Source organism: Eriocheir sinensis, chromosome 16, assembly GCF_024679095.1.
Source record: "Eriocheir sinensis breed Jianghai 21 chromosome 16, ASM2467909v1, whole genome shotgun sequence".
Classification (NCBI taxonomy): domain Eukaryota; kingdom Metazoa; phylum Arthropoda; class Malacostraca; order Decapoda; family Varunidae; genus Eriocheir; species Eriocheir sinensis.
The window spans coordinates 17,273,584-17,290,612 of NC_066524.1; the positions used below are offsets into that span (position 1 = coordinate 17,273,584).

Consider the following 17,029-nt stretch of genomic DNA (forward strand, 5'->3'; position numbering starts at 1 on the left):
GCGACTCTAGATTCTCTCTCTTAAGGAGGATCAAAGATGAGCTCCGGGGGCAGCATGAGCCAAGCAAGACCGCGCCTCTATAAACACTTGCCTGCGCCATAACGGGGTGGGTGCGACCATCGGACCTCACCAAGAAACCCTACCGGCGCCATAGGAAGAACATAAATAAAAAAGTAGATAAAAGCGATCTTTCTGAGTGAGGTGTTTGTGTTTGTGTGTGTGTGTGTGTGTGTGTGTGTGTGTGTGTGTGTGTGTGTGTGTTCCAATAACGGTCTTATCTTGATGTTGGCCAGAATACATGTGAAATTAGGAGGAAAAAGATGGTATACACACACACACACACACACACACACACACACACACACACCGCGATCATTTACATAACAACACGATACAAAAGCAAAAAAAAAAATCACTCACGCACGCAACATAGATAAGAAAAAAACAAACACATGAAACAAACCAACAAAAAAAATCGAGGAAACAAAATATATATAAGAAACGAACCAAAAAAAAACAAAAAGAATATATCAAGTAACCACGTGTTCACTATGCCCCCCCCCCCCCTCCCACACACACACACACGCACACGCACGCACACACACACACCTGCCCGTTACAAGTTTCCCAGAGGCTGTATGTTGTTTGTCAGTGAAGGAGGAGGAGGAGGAGGAGGAGGAGGAGGAGGGAGAAGAGGTATAGGAAAGAAGGGATTCAAAATATGTGAGACTAGGGAGGAGGAGGAGGAGGAGGAGGAGGAGGAGGTGAGGTGAGGGAGAAGAGGTATAGGAAAGAAGGGATCCAAAATATGTGAGACTAGGGAGGAGGAGGAGGAGGAAGAGGAGGAAATAACAAATGAAGGAAGAGGGTTACCGACTACCTGCTCATTTCACCTGTAACTAAGCCTCCTCCTCCTCCTCCTCCTCCTCCTCCTCCTCGCGTTGACCCAGTTTACGTGGTATCCTGTTTACCTGTTGTGTCACCTCGGGCAGGTCACAAAAACCCACGTGACAGGCCAAGGCAGCGTGACCTTTACCGTAGAGGCTCCAAGGGCGACTATCCTGTACCCTTACCCTTCCATTCCTTTCCCTTCCCTTACCTCACCTTACCTGTCTTCATGCCTTCGTTCCTAATAGTTTTCCTTCACCTAGCGTAACTTTCCCACCCAAACTTCTCTCCCTTTCCCTTCCCTCCCCTCCACCCCTTCCCTTTCTCTCCCCTTTCTTTCCTCCTTTCCCTCCTTACCTTATCTTAACCTCCCCTTTCTCTTTCCTTTCCCATTCCCTCCTCTCCCCCCTTTCTTTCCTCTTCCCTTTCCTTACCTTACTTTACTTTATCTTAACTCTTCATTCCTTCATCCCTTCTTCCCTTCCCTTCCATCCAATACCTTCTCTACTTCCCTTTCCTACCCTTCCCTTTCCTTACCTTCCCTTACCTTACCTCACCTCAACCCTTAATTCCTTTATTAATATACTTTTCCTTCACTACACTTCCTTCCCTTTCCCACGACGTATAATTCTTCCCTTACCTACTTCTTTCTTTTCTCCATTCCCTTCCCCTCCCTTCCCTTCCGTTACCTCAACCTTCCATTCCTTCATTACAACAGTTTTCCTTCCCTTAATTAACCTCCCCTTTTCTCTCCCCTTCCCTCCTCCCATTCCTTCCTCTCTCCCCCTTTCTGTCCCTTCCATCCCCTTACCTTCCCTTACTTTACCTTAACCCTCTATTCCTTCATTATAACCACTTTCTTTCCCTTAACCTCCCCTTTTATCTCCCCTTCCCTTCCTCCATTCCTTCCTCTCTCCCCCTTTCTTTCCCTTCCTCTCCTTACCTTCCCTTACCTTACTTTACCTTACCGGCCTCCCTTCCTTCATTATAACAGTTTTTCTTCCCTTAACCTTCCCTTTTCTCTCCCCTTCCCTTTCCCATTCCCTCCTCTCTACCCCTTTCTCTCCCTTCATCCCCTTACCTTCCCTTACCTTACTTTACCTCACCTTACCTCCATTCCTTCACTCCGCGTAACTTTCCCAGACTATCCTTCCCTTACCTACTCCCCTCCCTTCCCTCCCTTTCCTTCCCTCCCTGCCCCCTCCCCCCCCTCTCCCTAACCGGTGGGCGCTGATTGGAGGAGGCGTAGCTCTCTCTCTCCTCCTTATTGGCTCGGGGCACCTGGGAAAGTAGGTCAGACCAGGTAACTACCCCCGCCAGGTAAGGAGGGAGGGAGGGAGAGAAGGGGCACACCTGTTTTTTCCTCCACCTCCTTTACCTCCTCCTCCTTCTTCTTCTTCCTCTTTTGCCTCCTTTCCCTCCACCTTTTCCTCTTCCTTCTCCTTTTTTCTTCCTCCTATTCCTTTTCCATCTCCTCCTCCTTACTCAATTCCGACTCATCTTCCTCTCCCTTTTCTTTCTCTTCTTCCTCCTCCTCCTCCTCCTCCTCTCTTTCCTTCAAGCTTGAATTCAATTGTAACTATTCGAGAGAGAGAGAGAGAGAGAGAGAGAGAGAGAGAGAGAGAGAGAGAGAGAGAGAGAGAGAGAGAGAGAGAGAGAGAGAGAGAGAGAGAGAGAGAGAGAGAAGGGGGGGTAGGAGTCTGATATTTGCCGTCAGGAAGATTGGGCGCATATCAATATTATCTGCCAAACCTGATGTTACATGAGGGGGGGAGGAGGAGGAGGAGGAGGAGGAGGAGAGAAAAAAGAGAGAGGAGGAGGAGGAGGGAAGTGACGGAGAGAGAGGAAGGAAAAAAGCAGGGAATGTAAGGGGAGAAGGAAAAGGAGGAGGGGGAGGAGAAGGAAAAAATAGAGAGAGAGGAGGGAAGTGAGAGGGAGAGAGGGTAAAAAAAAAGAAGATATGTGGAGGACGGAAGAGGAAGAGGAGGGAGAGACAGGGGAAGAGGGAGAGCAGTGGAGGAAAGAAGAGAAGAGAGGAGAGAGCCAGGCAGAGGAGGATAGATGAGGTACAGGAGGGAGAGGGAAGTGAAGGAAAGAGGAGGGAGAGAGGCAGGGAAGGAAGGGGGAGAAAAATTGAATGAAAGAAGAGGGGGAGGAAAAGAGGGAAGTAAAGGAAAAGAAGAGGGAGAGAAGCGAGGTAGGTGGAGAGAACTGAAAGGAAAGAAGAGAGGCAAGGAAGGGAAGGAGAAAAAAAGTGGAGGAACAATAAGAGGGAGGAGGAAGAGGGAAGTGAAGGAAAGAAGAGGAAGAGGAGGGAGAGAGGAAGGGAAGGTAGAAGTGAAGTCGAAGGAAAGAAGAGGAGGAGGAAAGAAAAGGAGGAGGGAGGTGGAGGAAAGAAGAGAAGGAGGGAGAGAGATGAGAAAGGAAAGGGAAGAGAACTGGAAGGAAAGAAGAACAAGAGGAGAAGGGAGAGAGGCAAGGGAAGGAAGGAGGAGGAGGGAGGTGGAGGAAAGAAGAGAGGGAGAGGGAGGGGGGAGGAAGGGGAGCAAAACCTCTTTGTTTAAGATGTTTACTCGTATTCTACACCTCCCCCCCTCCCCCCCCCCGTCTTCCCTCCTCCTCCTCCTCCTCTTAACTCGTCTCGACAATAATTTTCGTGTCTCCCCCCTCCACCTTTCCTCCTCCTCCTCCTCCTCCTCTTCTTCCTTTCCTCCATCCCTCCCTCTTTCCCTCCAGACCTGGGTGGAGAAAGGTGTGTGTGTGTGTGTGTGTGTGTGTGTGTGTGTGTGTGTGTGTGTGAGGAAGAATATTTTCCTAACGTGACATTGCGAGGAGGAGGAGGAGGAGGAGGAGGAGGAGGAGGAGGAGGAGGAGCAAGAGAACACGGGGAAGAAAAAAAGGAATTAAGGAGACAAGGAAATATGAAAGAGGAAGAGGAGGAGGAGGAGGAGGAGGAGGAGGAGGAGGCGTCAAGAGGTGAGGGAGAAGAGGAGTCACCACCACCACCTCTAAGATCACCACTATCATCACCACCAACACCTCCTCCTCCTCCTCCTCCTCCTCCTCCTCCTCTAACACCGGATGTACGTGTGCGTGTTGCGAGACCCCACATGTGTATTCCGGTGTGTGTGTGTGTGTGTGTGTGTGTGTGTGTGTGTGTGTGTGTGTAAAAAGAGACAAACAGGTATAGAACAATTTCATCATAAGGGGAAAAAAACTCGAGAGAGAGAGAGAGAGAGAGAGAGAGAGAGAGAGAGAGAGAGAGAGAGAGAGAGAGAGAGAGAGACTAAAAGCAAATATATGTAAAAACAATCACTTTCCACTCCTCCTTCTCCTTCTCCTCCTCCTCCTCAAAATTCAGGTGGATAGCTCATTACAATCACTCATAGATCACAGGTGGTAAGTGGAGGAAGAGGAGGAGGAGGAGGAGGAGGAAGGGGAGGAGAAGATTCAGTTACCATATTGACGCGTGGAGAGGAGAAGGAGGAGGAGGAGGGGGGGGGGAGGGGGAGGTTGCCAAATGCTGTTTAGTTCATTATATGTCCGCCAGAGGGTTGGTTACAGGGTTGTTTTTATTGTATTTATTATTTTATTTATAGCGTTTTGATTTATTTATGTGTGTGTGTGTGTGTGTGTGTGTGTGTGTGTGTGTGTGTGTGTCGTAAGGAGGAGCAAAATGATGTGATGGGAGGAAAGAAAAATAAGAGAGAAACATGTTTAAAAGAAAATTCTCTCTCTCTCTCTCTCTCTCTCTCTCTCTCTCTCTCTCTCTCTACTTTTGACATTAATGAAAAAGGAAACATGAAAACAAAAGAAAACACACACACACACACACACACACACACACACACACACACACACACACACACACACACACACAGACCCTGGGTTTTCCTGAAGGGGTCAAGAGAGGTGAACTTTGAACGGGAGGGAGGAGAGAAGAGGAAGAGAGAGAGAGAGGAGGGGAAGAGGAAGAAGAGGAAAGTAAAGAAGAAGAGAAAGGGATGGAAAGGAGGAAAAATAATAAGGAAAGGTAAAGGAGGGAAAAGGGAAAGGAGGAAAACGGTAATTAAGGAAAGGAAGGGGAAGGGAGGAGAGGAAAAGGGGATGAAAAGGGAGAAGAATATACTGGAAGGGAAGAAAGGGAGAGGAGAAAGAAGAGAAAAGTAAAGCTGAAGAGTAACGGTAACAGACAGGAATGGAGAGAGAGACGAAAAGGAGAAGAGAAGAGAAGGGAAAAGAATGTATGGGAAAGGAGGAAGAGGAGGAGAAAGAAGAGAAATAGCATAAGAGAGTAAAGAAAGGAGGTGGAAAGAGAGGAGAAAGGAGTAAAGAAATGATGTAGGAATGGAGAGAGAGGAAAAGGAGAAGAGATGAGAGGGGAAAAGAATGTATGGGAAAGGAGGAAGAGGAGGAGAAAGAAGAGAAATAGTATAAGAGAGTAAAGAAAGGAGGTGAGAAGGGAGGAGAAAGGAGAGAGAAGGGAATAAAGGAAGGCTGAAGGAATAGAAAAAGAGAGAGAGAAAGGAGGGAGGAGACTAATGAAGGAAGGAGACAGGCAGGTAAGGGGGGTGAAAGGGAAGGCAGGTATAGGGGAAAGTAAGGGAGGGGAGGGTTAGGGGGTAGGCAAGGCGTCACAACAGGTGGGTGGGGTGGTGGGGGTGAGGTGAGGTGAGGTAAGGACAGGTAAGTGAGGTAAGCGAAGGTCAGTTAGGTAGCTCACGTGGTGCGGGTCGGACCTGAGGAGTGAGGTGGGTGGGGGCTGGAGGCTGTGTACTGCGGTGAATCGGTGGAACTTCAAGCCGTGTTGCCAGATTATCGTACTCACCACATCGTATCGTACTTTTAAGCCACAAGCTCTCGTACTTCCACAAATAACGATAGAAAATTGAAGTTAGCGTTAAAACTCCTATTTGTTATCGGTCAGAAACTACGAAATTCAATGCGGTGAGTACGATAATTTGACAACGCCGGGTGGAAGAGTACTCGTGTGTGGATAGAGGTGGAGAGTGAACTGAGCTCCTAGTGTGGCTGGTTGTACAGTGGATAGCGTGTGGATTGAGGTGAGTGGATGTTGTGTCTCGATGTGGATGAAGAATGGATACTTGTGTGGGGATAGAAACAAGTGGAGAGTGTCTTGTTAGTGTGGCTGGGTGTACAGTGGATAGCGTGTGGATAGAGGTGAGTGGATGTTGTGATTTGATGTGGATGAAGAATGGATGATCGTGTGGGGACGGAAACAAGTGGAGTGCGTCTGTTGTGTACTGATGCGGATGTGCGTATGTGGAGAGAGAGAGAGAGAGAGAGAGAGAGAGAGAGAGAGAGAGAGAGAGAGAGAGAGAGAGAGAGAGAGAGAGAGAGAGAGAGAGAGAGAGAGAGAGAGAGAGAGATGAGAGGATGCTGTGGGTGGTTTTTTTTCTTCTTTTTTTGGTGTAGATGAGTGGATTGAAACTGGTGCTCTACTTTTACTGTTTGTTATATGTATTTTTTTTCATTTACTTGTTTTATACCTGTTTTTGTTTATTTTTATCCTGACCGTGTGTCTTTTTTTGTTTTGTTTTATCGTTCAATATTCTTTCCTATTTGTTTTCTTCCTTCTTTAAATTCTAACCAGTTATTTTTTGTTGTTTTCTTTCTTCATTATTTTCTACCTGTTTTTCCCTTCTCATTTTCTACCTATGTTATAATTCTTCCTTTCCTTGTATTCAACCATCTTTTGTTTTGTTTTTCCCTCTACAATTTCTACCTCCTAATTTTGTTGCTGTTTTTCCCTTCATACATTCTACCTGATCCTTTTCCACTCTACATTTCTACCTATTCTTATTCTTCTATTTCCTTTCTCTTTTTCCACCTGTCTTCCTCCGCAGGTGTCAGGTCAAGGTATATCACGGCTCAGGATGCAATCAGCGACGTGCAAATAAGTGTTGAGGTTAATTAATCTTCCTATCGGCCTATCTACCTGCTTATCCACCTGGGCAGCCTCTCTAATGGGCGGTGACGGGAGGGGGGGGGGGGAGAGAGAGAGAGAGAGAGAGAGAGAGAGAGAGAGAGAGAAGCGTGAGACAGGTCTTAGCTAACTGCATATTCTTGGATCACACACACACACACACACACACACACACACACAATATTTACACTAATGTTCTCACACAATAACAATAAAAAAATAATAATACTGAAGGGAGAGTCGACAACTTGTACATTAAGAAATATTACTGACAACCATTCAGCGTTTGTTTTTCTGATGAGTCGAGAACCGTTCATGCATGTGAAGATTAGTTGCTTAATACCGGGTACTGGAGAGCCGGGTGTGTGTGTGTGTGTGTGTGTGTGTGTGTGTGTGTGTGTGTGTGTGTGTGTGTGTGTGTGTGTGTGTCGGAATAAACTCTACGGTATTTACTCTCCACTTTTCCTTCCACTCCCTTCTTTCTCTCTCTCTCTGTACTGAGTTTATTTATATAGCTGAAAGGTATTACAAGTGACTAAAGAAAAGAGAGAGAGAGAGAGAGAGAGAGAGAGAGAGAGAGAGAGAGAGAGAGAGAGAGAGAGAGAGAGAGAGAGAGAGAGAGAGAGAGAGAGAGAGAGGTCGCGTGACGTCTGAACCCGCCGTAGTGTTTTACGCATGAGTGATTTTGGGTGACGAGAGAGAGAGAGAGAGAGAGAGAGAGAGAGAGAGAGAGAGAGAGAATGTTAATTGGAGAAGTGTAATGACCTGAGTTTGCTTCTTCTTTAACTTATTATTATTCAATCGATTACTTATTTTTTTATTCACATCCAGTCATAAATATAAATAAATAAATAAACGAAACAAAATGAAACGACGAACGACTCACGACCAGAAGCAAAAAAAAAAAAAAGAGGAGCTATTAATTACACGCATTAAAATCGACGTTAAATTACTGAAGATTGATGAAAGAGGAGGAGGAGGAGGAAGAAGAAGAAGAAGAGAAGAGGAGGAGGAGGATGGGGAGAAGGAGGAGTTATAATTTCATCTAGTACATCAATTATAGTTTATCTCGTCTTTGGTAATGGTGGTGGTGGTGGTGATGGTGGTGGTGGTAGAGATGTTAGTAGTTGTGGTGGTCAGGATAGTAGTGGTGGTGGTGGTGGTGGTGGTGGTGATGATGATGATGATGATGATGATGATGATGATGATGGTGGTGGTGGTGGTGATGGTGATGATGATGGTGGTGGTGGTGGTGATGACGTGATGGTCCAAAATAGCAAAGGGATAAAACAAATAAATAAATCCGGGACTTTCCGTTACCAAGACAAAAGAGAGAGAGAGAGAGAGAGAGAGAGAGAGAGAGAGAGAGAGAGAGAGAGAATGACGGTCAGCTGTCTCGTAACTCACCCCTTTTTTTCCTTTCTCTCTCTCTCTCTCTCTCTCTCTCTCTCTCTCTCTCTCTCTCTCTCTCTCTCTCTCCTATCAAAATCCTATACCCACTTTCCCTTCCACCTTTTCTTCAATTATATTTCTATTTCTCTTATTATTCCATTTCATTAATCACCAGGTATATAAATAAACAGGTGAACACAGGTAAACAAAGACAGGTGAGCCGATAGGGAACATTAATTAACCTTAACTAACCTCAGCTCTCCTTCTTTTTAACTAATTTCTCGATCTCAATTCAAACATGTAAGGATAGAAGGAAGGAAGGAGGGAGGGAAAGAGGGAAAGAAGAAAGGAAGGAAGGAAAGCATGACAAAAGGAAGGAGGAAGAGAAGGAAGGATAGTGAATGAAAGAAGGAAGGAAGGAAGAAAGGTCGGAAGCGGATAGGTGGCGTAATGTGTGTGTGTGCGTGTGTGTGTGTGTGTGTGTGTTTACGTTTTCGGCGCGTGAGGCAGCACCTGGTCCTGTAATAGTCACGTCACACAGCGTCAATACTACGAGAGGAGGAAGAGGGGGAGGAGGAGGAGGAGGAGGAGGAGGAAGGGGAGAGGAGAAAGAAGACTGAGTGGACGAAGTGAAGAAGGAGGGAGGGAGGGAGGGAAAGGGCACTAAAGAAGGAAGGAATGGAGGAAGGGGAGGGAAGGATATAGGAGAAGGAGCTAAAAAGGGGATAAAGAAAGGGGAGAAAAGGGGAATAGATGGGAGGAAAGAGGGAAGGGGTAAAAAAAAAACAGGAGAGGAAAATAGCGGCTGGAAAAGAAGGGAGAGAAAGGGGTCTAGTGTGGGAGGAGAGGGAACGGGGGAGAGAGAGGAAGGGAGGTAAGAGAAAATGGCACTAAAATAGGAAGGAATGAAGGAAGGGAAGGAAAGAATATGGGAGGAGGGACTAGAAAGGAGGTAGAGAAAGGGGGAATAGATGGGAGGAAAGAGGGAAGCGGTAGAAGAAACAAAAGGCTGGAAAATAAGGGAGAGAAAGGTGGGAGGTGAGGGAGAGGGGGAGAGAGAAAGGGAGGTAAGAGGTGGGATTGGGGAGAGAGGAGGGAAAGGGTGGAGGAAAGGGAGGAACAATAAGCTTTACGTCGCATTTAGTAACACTTTCACGGTTCTCCCTCCATGGATTATTTTTATTTACGTGATTTCTTTTCTCTCTTTTTCTTTTTTTTCTTTCCGTTTACGAGTTTGTTTTCGGCGAGTGACGGACGGCGGGGGAACGTTTCTCTGTCTTTTTCTCCCTCTGTCTGTCTTCATCTGTCTGTCTGTGTTGAAATCGCGCGGTGTTTACTCGGCGTCGGTAATGCAGGGGATCGGCGCCTCGTGTTTACCTGTCAACATTTGCACCTGGTTATGGATGTGCGCGTAATGACGAGGAGGCGTGGCCGCGCGACGACTCGTCCCTTGTTGCCGCCGTGCCACACACAGCCAACGCGCCGGAACACACGCGTGACAAACATTGACGAGCCGTTATTGCCGTGTTATTGGCGTGTGTGTGTGTGTGTGTGTGTGTGTGTGTGTGTGTGTGTCCCTGAGTGATGTCTTATAGTTAATAACGTGTCTCCTCCCCCCGGCAGGAGTGACGGAGTGCCCCGCCGCGCCCCATGTTGCAGCCGCCGCCGCTCTCCGCTGACCTCTTCCCCGCCCCCGCCATGTCTACGGAGTGCGAGGCCGCCCCGTCCCAGTCCCTGGCCGCCAGCAGCCTGCCCACCGCCTCGTCCCGCCCAGCCGCGGCCTCCAAGCCCTCGGAGCGGCACGGCGCCAGCGGCATCAGCTACGAGGGCCGCGTGTCGGTCATCCCGCCCCTCGCTGGCTACGAGGCCACCATGCGGGCCGCCCTGGAGCTGGAGCGAGCCCACGCCGGTGACCAGCAGCTGGCGCACGCCGACAGGAGCTTCGGCGACCAACAGGTGCAGCACGACCTGCGGCGCCTGTACGAGCAGCGCATGAGGCTGCAGCACGAGGCGGCCTCGCAGATGTACGACGCTGCCCGGCAGGCGTACGAGCAGCCCCACGAGGCCTGCGTGCCCAAGGAGGAGCCGCCCAGCGAGCAGGAGCCCGAGGCCGGCGGCAGCCGCGGCCAGGACGGCATGCAGCCGAGCCGCGGCGAGCCGTCCCCGCAGGCGTGCCACTCCCAGGTGAAGGAAGAGCCGCAGGACGCGGAGGCCGAGGCGGGGGAGGCCCAGCAGGCAGCCTTCGCCTTCCGGCGGCAGGACGGCGAGGTGGCCAGGTCGCCCATCAACAAGGCGGGTGAGTCCCCGGACCTGCCGACGGACTGCGCCCGCACGCAGGCCCCTGAGGACCACTTCAAGCACAACGACGACCCGGAGCGCATGTCGCCCTACGACGAGAGCTTCCAGGGCCCCGACGAGCGCATGCCGTCCAGCGTGGAGCCAGACGGCGACGACACCACGGACTCCACGGGCCCGGGCATCGACGGGGACATGGACCACCTGTCGCGCCTGCAGCAGGCCATGGAGCTCTCGGGCGTCATGTCCAGCAAGGGCGAGGACGGCAGCGGCAAGCAGGTGTTCCAGTGCCACCTGTGCTCGTACTCGTGCGCCTCGCGCTACCAGTTCAACACGCACCTCAACACGCACTACGACCACAAGTGCACCAAGTGTGAGTTCACCACGCACTCGGAGCCCAAGCTGCGCGAGCACCTGCAGGGCGAGCACGGCCTCAGCGCGGACTGCCCGGAGGACATGGAGGGCATCCGCGTGCCGCGCGTCAACGCACAAGGCAAGGTCAAGACGTTCAAGTGTAAGCAGTGTGAGTACGTGGCCATCACCAAGAGTGACTTCTGGGAGCACGCACGCTCGCACATCAAGAGCGAGAAGCTGCTGACCTGCCCCAAGTGTCCCTTTGTCACGGAGTACAAGCACCACCTCGAGTACCACCTCAGGAACCACTTCGGCTCCAAGCCCTTCAAGTGCAACAAGTGTAACTACTCGTGCGTCAACAAGTCCATGCTCAACTCGCACATGAAGTCCCACAGCAACATCTACCAGTACCGCTGCTCCGACTGCACCTACGCCACCAAGTACTGCCACTCCCTCAAGCTGCACCTCCGCAAATACGGCCACAACCCCGCCATGGTGCTCAACCCCGACGGCACGCCCAACCCCATCCCCATCATCGACGTGTACGGCACGCGGCGCGGCCCCAAGCTCAAGAAGGACGAGAAGGGCATGCCCATCCTGCCGCCGCACTACCAGCTCCAGGCGCAGCTGCTCAAGGCCCAGATGCAAGCCAACAACGCCATCCCACCACCTAACATCATCGAGAACCCCCCCGCCAAGACCCCCGCCAGGAAGGCCCAGCCCATGGCCCCCGCCCCCGCCACCAGCACCCCGCACTCCCCCTTCCCCTACCCTTACCCCGGCGTAATGGAGAACTTCCAGAGCTCCTCGCCAATCCTGTCCCGCGCCCTCGAAAAGTCCCCCGAGGAGCCCCGCGCCCTGGAGAGCCGCGAGCACCTTCGGGAGCTGCTGCTGGAGCGGGAGCGTGCCGCCGCCAACGCCAAGCCGCCCTCCCCGGCGGAGGGGCTGCGCTGCACGTTGTGCGACTACGTGGCCGAGGGCCGCGAGGCCTTCTCGCAGCACATGATGGCCCACGCGGCCTCGGAGCGGCGCGAGGATATCTCCCTGTCGCCGCGCTCCCCGCCCTCCGCCATGGACCACTGCAGCAGCGCCTCCCCCGAGCGGCACTCCCTCTCGCCGCCTCGCCCGCCGCTCTTCCCGCACCATGCGCCTCCCCCACCGCCGCCGCCGCTCACCTCGGAGGCCAGCCACATGTACGGCCCGCTGGCCGCCGCCCAGAACCTGAAGGAGTATCTGGCGCGCGCCATGAACCCCTTCATCTATCAGCAGATGGTGGGCGGCCAGATCCACCCCGCCTTCGGCCTGCAGCAGCACCTGCAGCAGTTCACGCACCCGGCCTTCCCGGGGCCCCGCCCGCTGCTGCCCATGGAGGAGGACCACCGCCTGCACTCCCCTCAGTCCCAGCCCCAGCCCCAGGTGACCGTCCCCCGCCTGCACTCCCCCCAGCCCCTGCCCCAGCCCCATATCACGATGCAGCAGTCGGAGCAGACCCTCTCGCCCACCACGGACGGCGTCTTGGACCTGAGCAAAGAGCAGACGCCGCTGCAGCAGATGAGCGCGAAGGAGCAGACGCCCCCGCAGCAGGTGCGGGACACCAGCAAGGAGCCGCCGCCGCTGCAGCAGCGCAGCGAGTGCCGCCAGTCCGTCTCGCCCAACCACTCGTCGCCGCAGTCCGCGTCGCCGCCGCGCTCAGAGACCTCCACGCCGCCCTCCAAGAACCGCCGAAAGGGCCGCGCCTTCAAGCTGGAGCGCATCGCACTGCGCCTCAGCGAGAGCGCCGAGGGCGAGAGCTCCGGCCACGACGAGGACGCGCGCCGGGATGATGAGGAGAGCCCCGGCAAGGGCGCCGAGGCCCGCATGCCGCCACTCATGCCCCTGGAGCAGAGCGACGTGCCGCAGGAGGGGGCGCAGCAGGAGGTATGGCGCAGAGCCCACCACTGCCAGTTCTGCGACATGGCCTTCAAGGACGTGGTCATGTACACCATGCACATGGGCTACCACGGCTACCGCAACCCCTTCACCTGCAACATGTGCGGCCACCAGGCCACCGACAAGGTGGCCTTCTTCCTCCACATCGCCCGCTCCTCACACTCCTGAGCGCCGCGCAGTGCCGTGCAGGCCCCGTGTGAGTCGTGATCTCAAGTGCAGTGATGGTGCAGTGTGGTGCTGGCGCCTCGCCGCGGCGGGTGAGGGCGCCAGCACCAGGTTGGTTGTGCCCCCTTGCCCCCCCCGCCCCCCCGCCCCCCTGCTCTGTGTCGTGGATGCTTCTAGCCATGGTCGTAGGCTCTAGTCAGCTATAGGACGTGTACTGTACATAGGCCGCACTCTGCGCTGCGGCAACAAACACTGTGGTGTGTGAGGTGCTCGTGGCGGACCGTCAAGGATTCTTGGCGCTATAGCAGTGAACGTGGCCGCGCGTGCGTGTGTCCCTCGGCGCCCGGCCCGTCATTCGCGGCCGTCAAAAGACTGTGCCACAGTATTATAGTTTGGATGTACGCGGGTATTAGGCAGCGCCCGAGGCCCCGTGCCGGCCCGGGCGCCGCGCCCCTCAGGAGGACCGCTGGGCGCCCTTCCCCCCGCGGGAAGGCCGCCGCACCGCGCCTCGCGCCCCTGTTCCTCGTGGTGGCATCAGCCCGCCGCCCCGGCCCCAGACCTGTGTCCGGCGTAGGCGACGCCCCGCCGCCACCACGGACGCGCCGGTGGGCGGCCACACGCGGGCGGCGCCACGCAGGTGTTGCTTTCGTGTCAATCATTCCGTTGGGACGTGATCCGCGGCTACCGGTCAACCAGGGTGTTTGTGTTTGTGTGTGTGAGTGCGTGTGTGTGTGTGTGTTTGTGTGTGTGTGCACCGGTGGCCTGGCGCGGATGTGGTGATGATGGTGTTGTTCCTTTCGTAACTTTATACTCAGGGATGGAGTGAGTGGGGTCTGAAGCCTCACACATCGGGGAGGGAGGGAGCGGAGGAGCGAGGGAGCGAGGGCTGGAGGCACGGGAGCCTCCGCGCCCCGCGGTCACCTGCACGGCGCGTCCCCTGCTGCTCCTCGCGCTGCGCCTCCCCAGTCCTACAGCCACCTCGCATTCTGCCATAACAAACGTGTCCCCGTCTCTTATCGCGCTGTAGCCACGTGGACACAGTCTGGACACGTGTAGACGAGAAGAGAATACTAGACGATAATAATAATTACTCTATGTTATGTTTACTGTATACCACCGCGGAGGGAGGGAGAGAGGAAGAATGACAAGTGACCCGTGAAGACTTGATGAGCGGACGAAATGTTGCTGACTGAGGGAGATACGGACATGTGTGTGTACGTGTGTAGGTATGCAGGTGTGGGCGTCAGGTGTACATAATACGTATCCACAAACGCACTACCTGGCTAAACATTCCTGTGTCTAGCCACGCCCACGCCCACGCCCACGGTGAGACATTTCCTTAGATATTTAACTTGTAACCACCGATATTTTTTGGATTCATGTTTACCTGTGAGAGAGAAGCGAAGATGCATCTACGGAACTGTTTTATGTTTATTATTTAGTTTTATTTTGTTTTTATTCCTCCGAACCAGCCCTGAGTGTGTGTGTGTGTGTGTGTGTGTGTGTGTGTGTCACTGTTTTTATCTATATTTTATTGATTATTCTTATTATTATTTTTATTGGTGTTTGAGTGAAAATGGATCCAGAAATTGTGCTGTGGTTTTATTATGTATGTCTGTTTTAAGGTGCTATTACTACTATCATTATTATTATCATTATTATTATTATTTTCACTGGGCGCCCATTCCATATAGTAACTTAAGTCTCCTCTGATAAGACATTTACTCTTTTAAATACGATAAACAAAACACATTCTACTTCACTGTACCTGCGAACAAACACTTATTTTTTATTGTATTTCTGGATTCACTACAAAAATATTCCACCATTCAAAGCTGTGTGTGTGTGTGTGTGTGTGTGTGTGTGTAGGGGCTGGTACTCTCTATCTCTCTCTCTCTCTTCGGGTAATAAATATTGTCATATCAAATAAACGATATCTGTTGTAACCTTGACATTTCATAACCCCTCCCCCTCCCCCTCCCCCCCCCCCCCCTGGACCGCTACCTGTGTATATATATAATTAACCTGTACAACCAACAACCGTACTACTGAACCACCAGACACCTTCAACATACAACCCTTACACTAGACATGAAAGCAGACAAAATAAAGCAATAATAACATGAGTAAGTATATAAGCACACACACACACACACACACACACACACACACAATAATGATGGCTTGATGTGCGATTATTATAGAGGGAAAAAAAGAGAAATACAAGGCTATGACGAAAGGAGAAAATTAAGTAAACGAGAGAGGAAAAGAAAATTATATACTAGGCTATAACGAAAGAGGAGAAAAGAAGTAAATAAGAGAATTATAAAAGAAAATGAGATACTAGGCTATGATAAGAGAAGAGAAAATGAAGTAAACGAGAGAAAAAGAAAATGATATGTTAGGCTATAATAAGAGAAGAGAAAATGAAGTAAACGAGAGAAAAAGAAAATGATATGCTAGGCTATGATAAGAGAAGAGAAAATGAAGCAAACGAGAGAAAAAAGAAAATGATATGCTAGGCTATGACAAGAGAAGAGAAAATGAAGCAAACGAGAGAAAAAGAAAATGATATGCTAGGCTATGATAAGAGAAGAGAAATTGAAGTAAGCGAGAGAGAAAAATAAAATGAGGTGTTAGGCTATCATGAAAGGAGCAGAAAACGAAGTAAATAAGAGAATTGGAAAGAAAACGAGGTGCAAGACTACGAAGAGAAGGGACAAGAAAGCAAGTAATAAATGGGTAAGTATAGAAACGAATAGAAAGGAAAAGGAAGAGAAGGAAGAAGGAAAACTGAAGAATATAGGCAAGGAAGTAAAAAATAGAAAGGGTAAAGAGGAAGAATGGGAGAATGAAATTAATGTAAAAAAAAAATACTATAATACCACAACGATTAGAAGCAACAGGAATATAAAAAAAAAACGAAGAGGAAGAATATATTAAAAACACGACAAAAAATGGAAAAACTGATAACAACGATACCACATATCTATCACAAGAAGGAATAGAGAAAGGAAGAGGAAGAATAAATGAAGAACAAGACAAAATATTAATAAACGACGGAAAACTAACAATTAACAACAATAACAACAAAACCACATACCTATCAGAAGACCAACCATCACATCCTCCTTCTTCTTCTGCAGCCACCATTTGCAACACACCAACACACAAACAAAAAAACAAACTCAAATAAAATGTCGGAGTATCGGAAATGCAAGCAAAAAAAACAGGCGTGCATTCCCCCACCTGTTGCCGGGAACGCTCTGACGAGACCCCAAGCGGAGAGGCCACGCCCACTTCCGCTCCAGGCCCCACCCCCTTGCAGGTTCCCGTCTTTGCACTCTTATTAAACATTCTTCCTTATTAACTTCCTGGGTAATTGTTCTTCTTCCCGATAATGTTCGTGGATGATAACTGGTTTGGCTTCCTCTACCGTGCTTGGAAACTAATAAAAGCGATTGCGTTACGTGGGTCTAGCGGATGTGTGTGTGTTCCCTTTCGTAAACAAGCTTGAACTGATCATTAAGTACTATGGGCTTTATGAGAGATCGGTGTTTTTCGTTTTAACTATCCTCCACTCTTTATTTTACAAGCATACATTAATATTTTCTCGTGATTATTGGGTAAGGCAGGATCTGGGCTGTTGTTTTGTCTGGGGTTTTGTTTAGAAAGAAAAATAGGAAAAGACGCTTATTTGACTGCTCTAAACAACTATTTCATCGGTAATTATACTCCTCTGTTTATTTTACAATCTTACATTAATATTTATTTGACTGCTCTAAACAACTATTTCATCGGTAATTATACTCCTCTGTTTATTTTACAATCTTACATTAATATTTTCTTGTGCCATCACTGGTTTGGTCAGGATGTTGTTATCTTATTTTAGGTAGGATACTAGACAGAGATCCTTATTTGACTGCTAAACTAACAACCATTCTATCGTTTAATTATACTCCTCTGTTTATTTTACAATTCTACATTAATATTTTCTTGTGGTATCGTTGGTTTGTTGCGCTCTCTCCTTATTATAGGTAGAAAACTAGACAGACCCTC

General features: G+C 50.3%; 1 protein-coding gene and 1 long non-coding RNA gene across 2 annotated transcripts in view; one reads left to right on the top strand and one right to left on the bottom strand.

The window, feature by feature from the left end:
- The window catches only part of LOC126999452 (uncharacterized), a 55,376-nt gene extending 40,472 nt beyond the window's left edge, over window positions 1-14,904 (top strand). The window contains exon 2 of the mRNA XM_050862052.1: window positions 9,851-14,904. Within this exon, the coding sequence (XP_050718009.1) occupies window positions 9,878-12,973 (3,096 nt within the window). The 5' untranslated portion in view covers window positions 9,851-9,877 and the 3' untranslated portion in view covers window positions 12,974-14,904. The remainder of the gene's footprint in view (window positions 1-9,850) is intronic.
- Window positions 1-16,739, bottom strand: part of LOC126999455 (uncharacterized) — a 35,154-nt gene extending 18,415 nt beyond the window's left edge. The window contains exon 1 of the long non-coding RNA XR_007753380.1: window positions 16,074-16,739. This is a non-coding gene — a long non-coding RNA (uncharacterized LOC126999455). The remainder of the gene's footprint in view (window positions 1-16,073) is intronic.
- Between the last annotated feature and the right edge of the window lie 290 nt (window positions 16,740-17,029).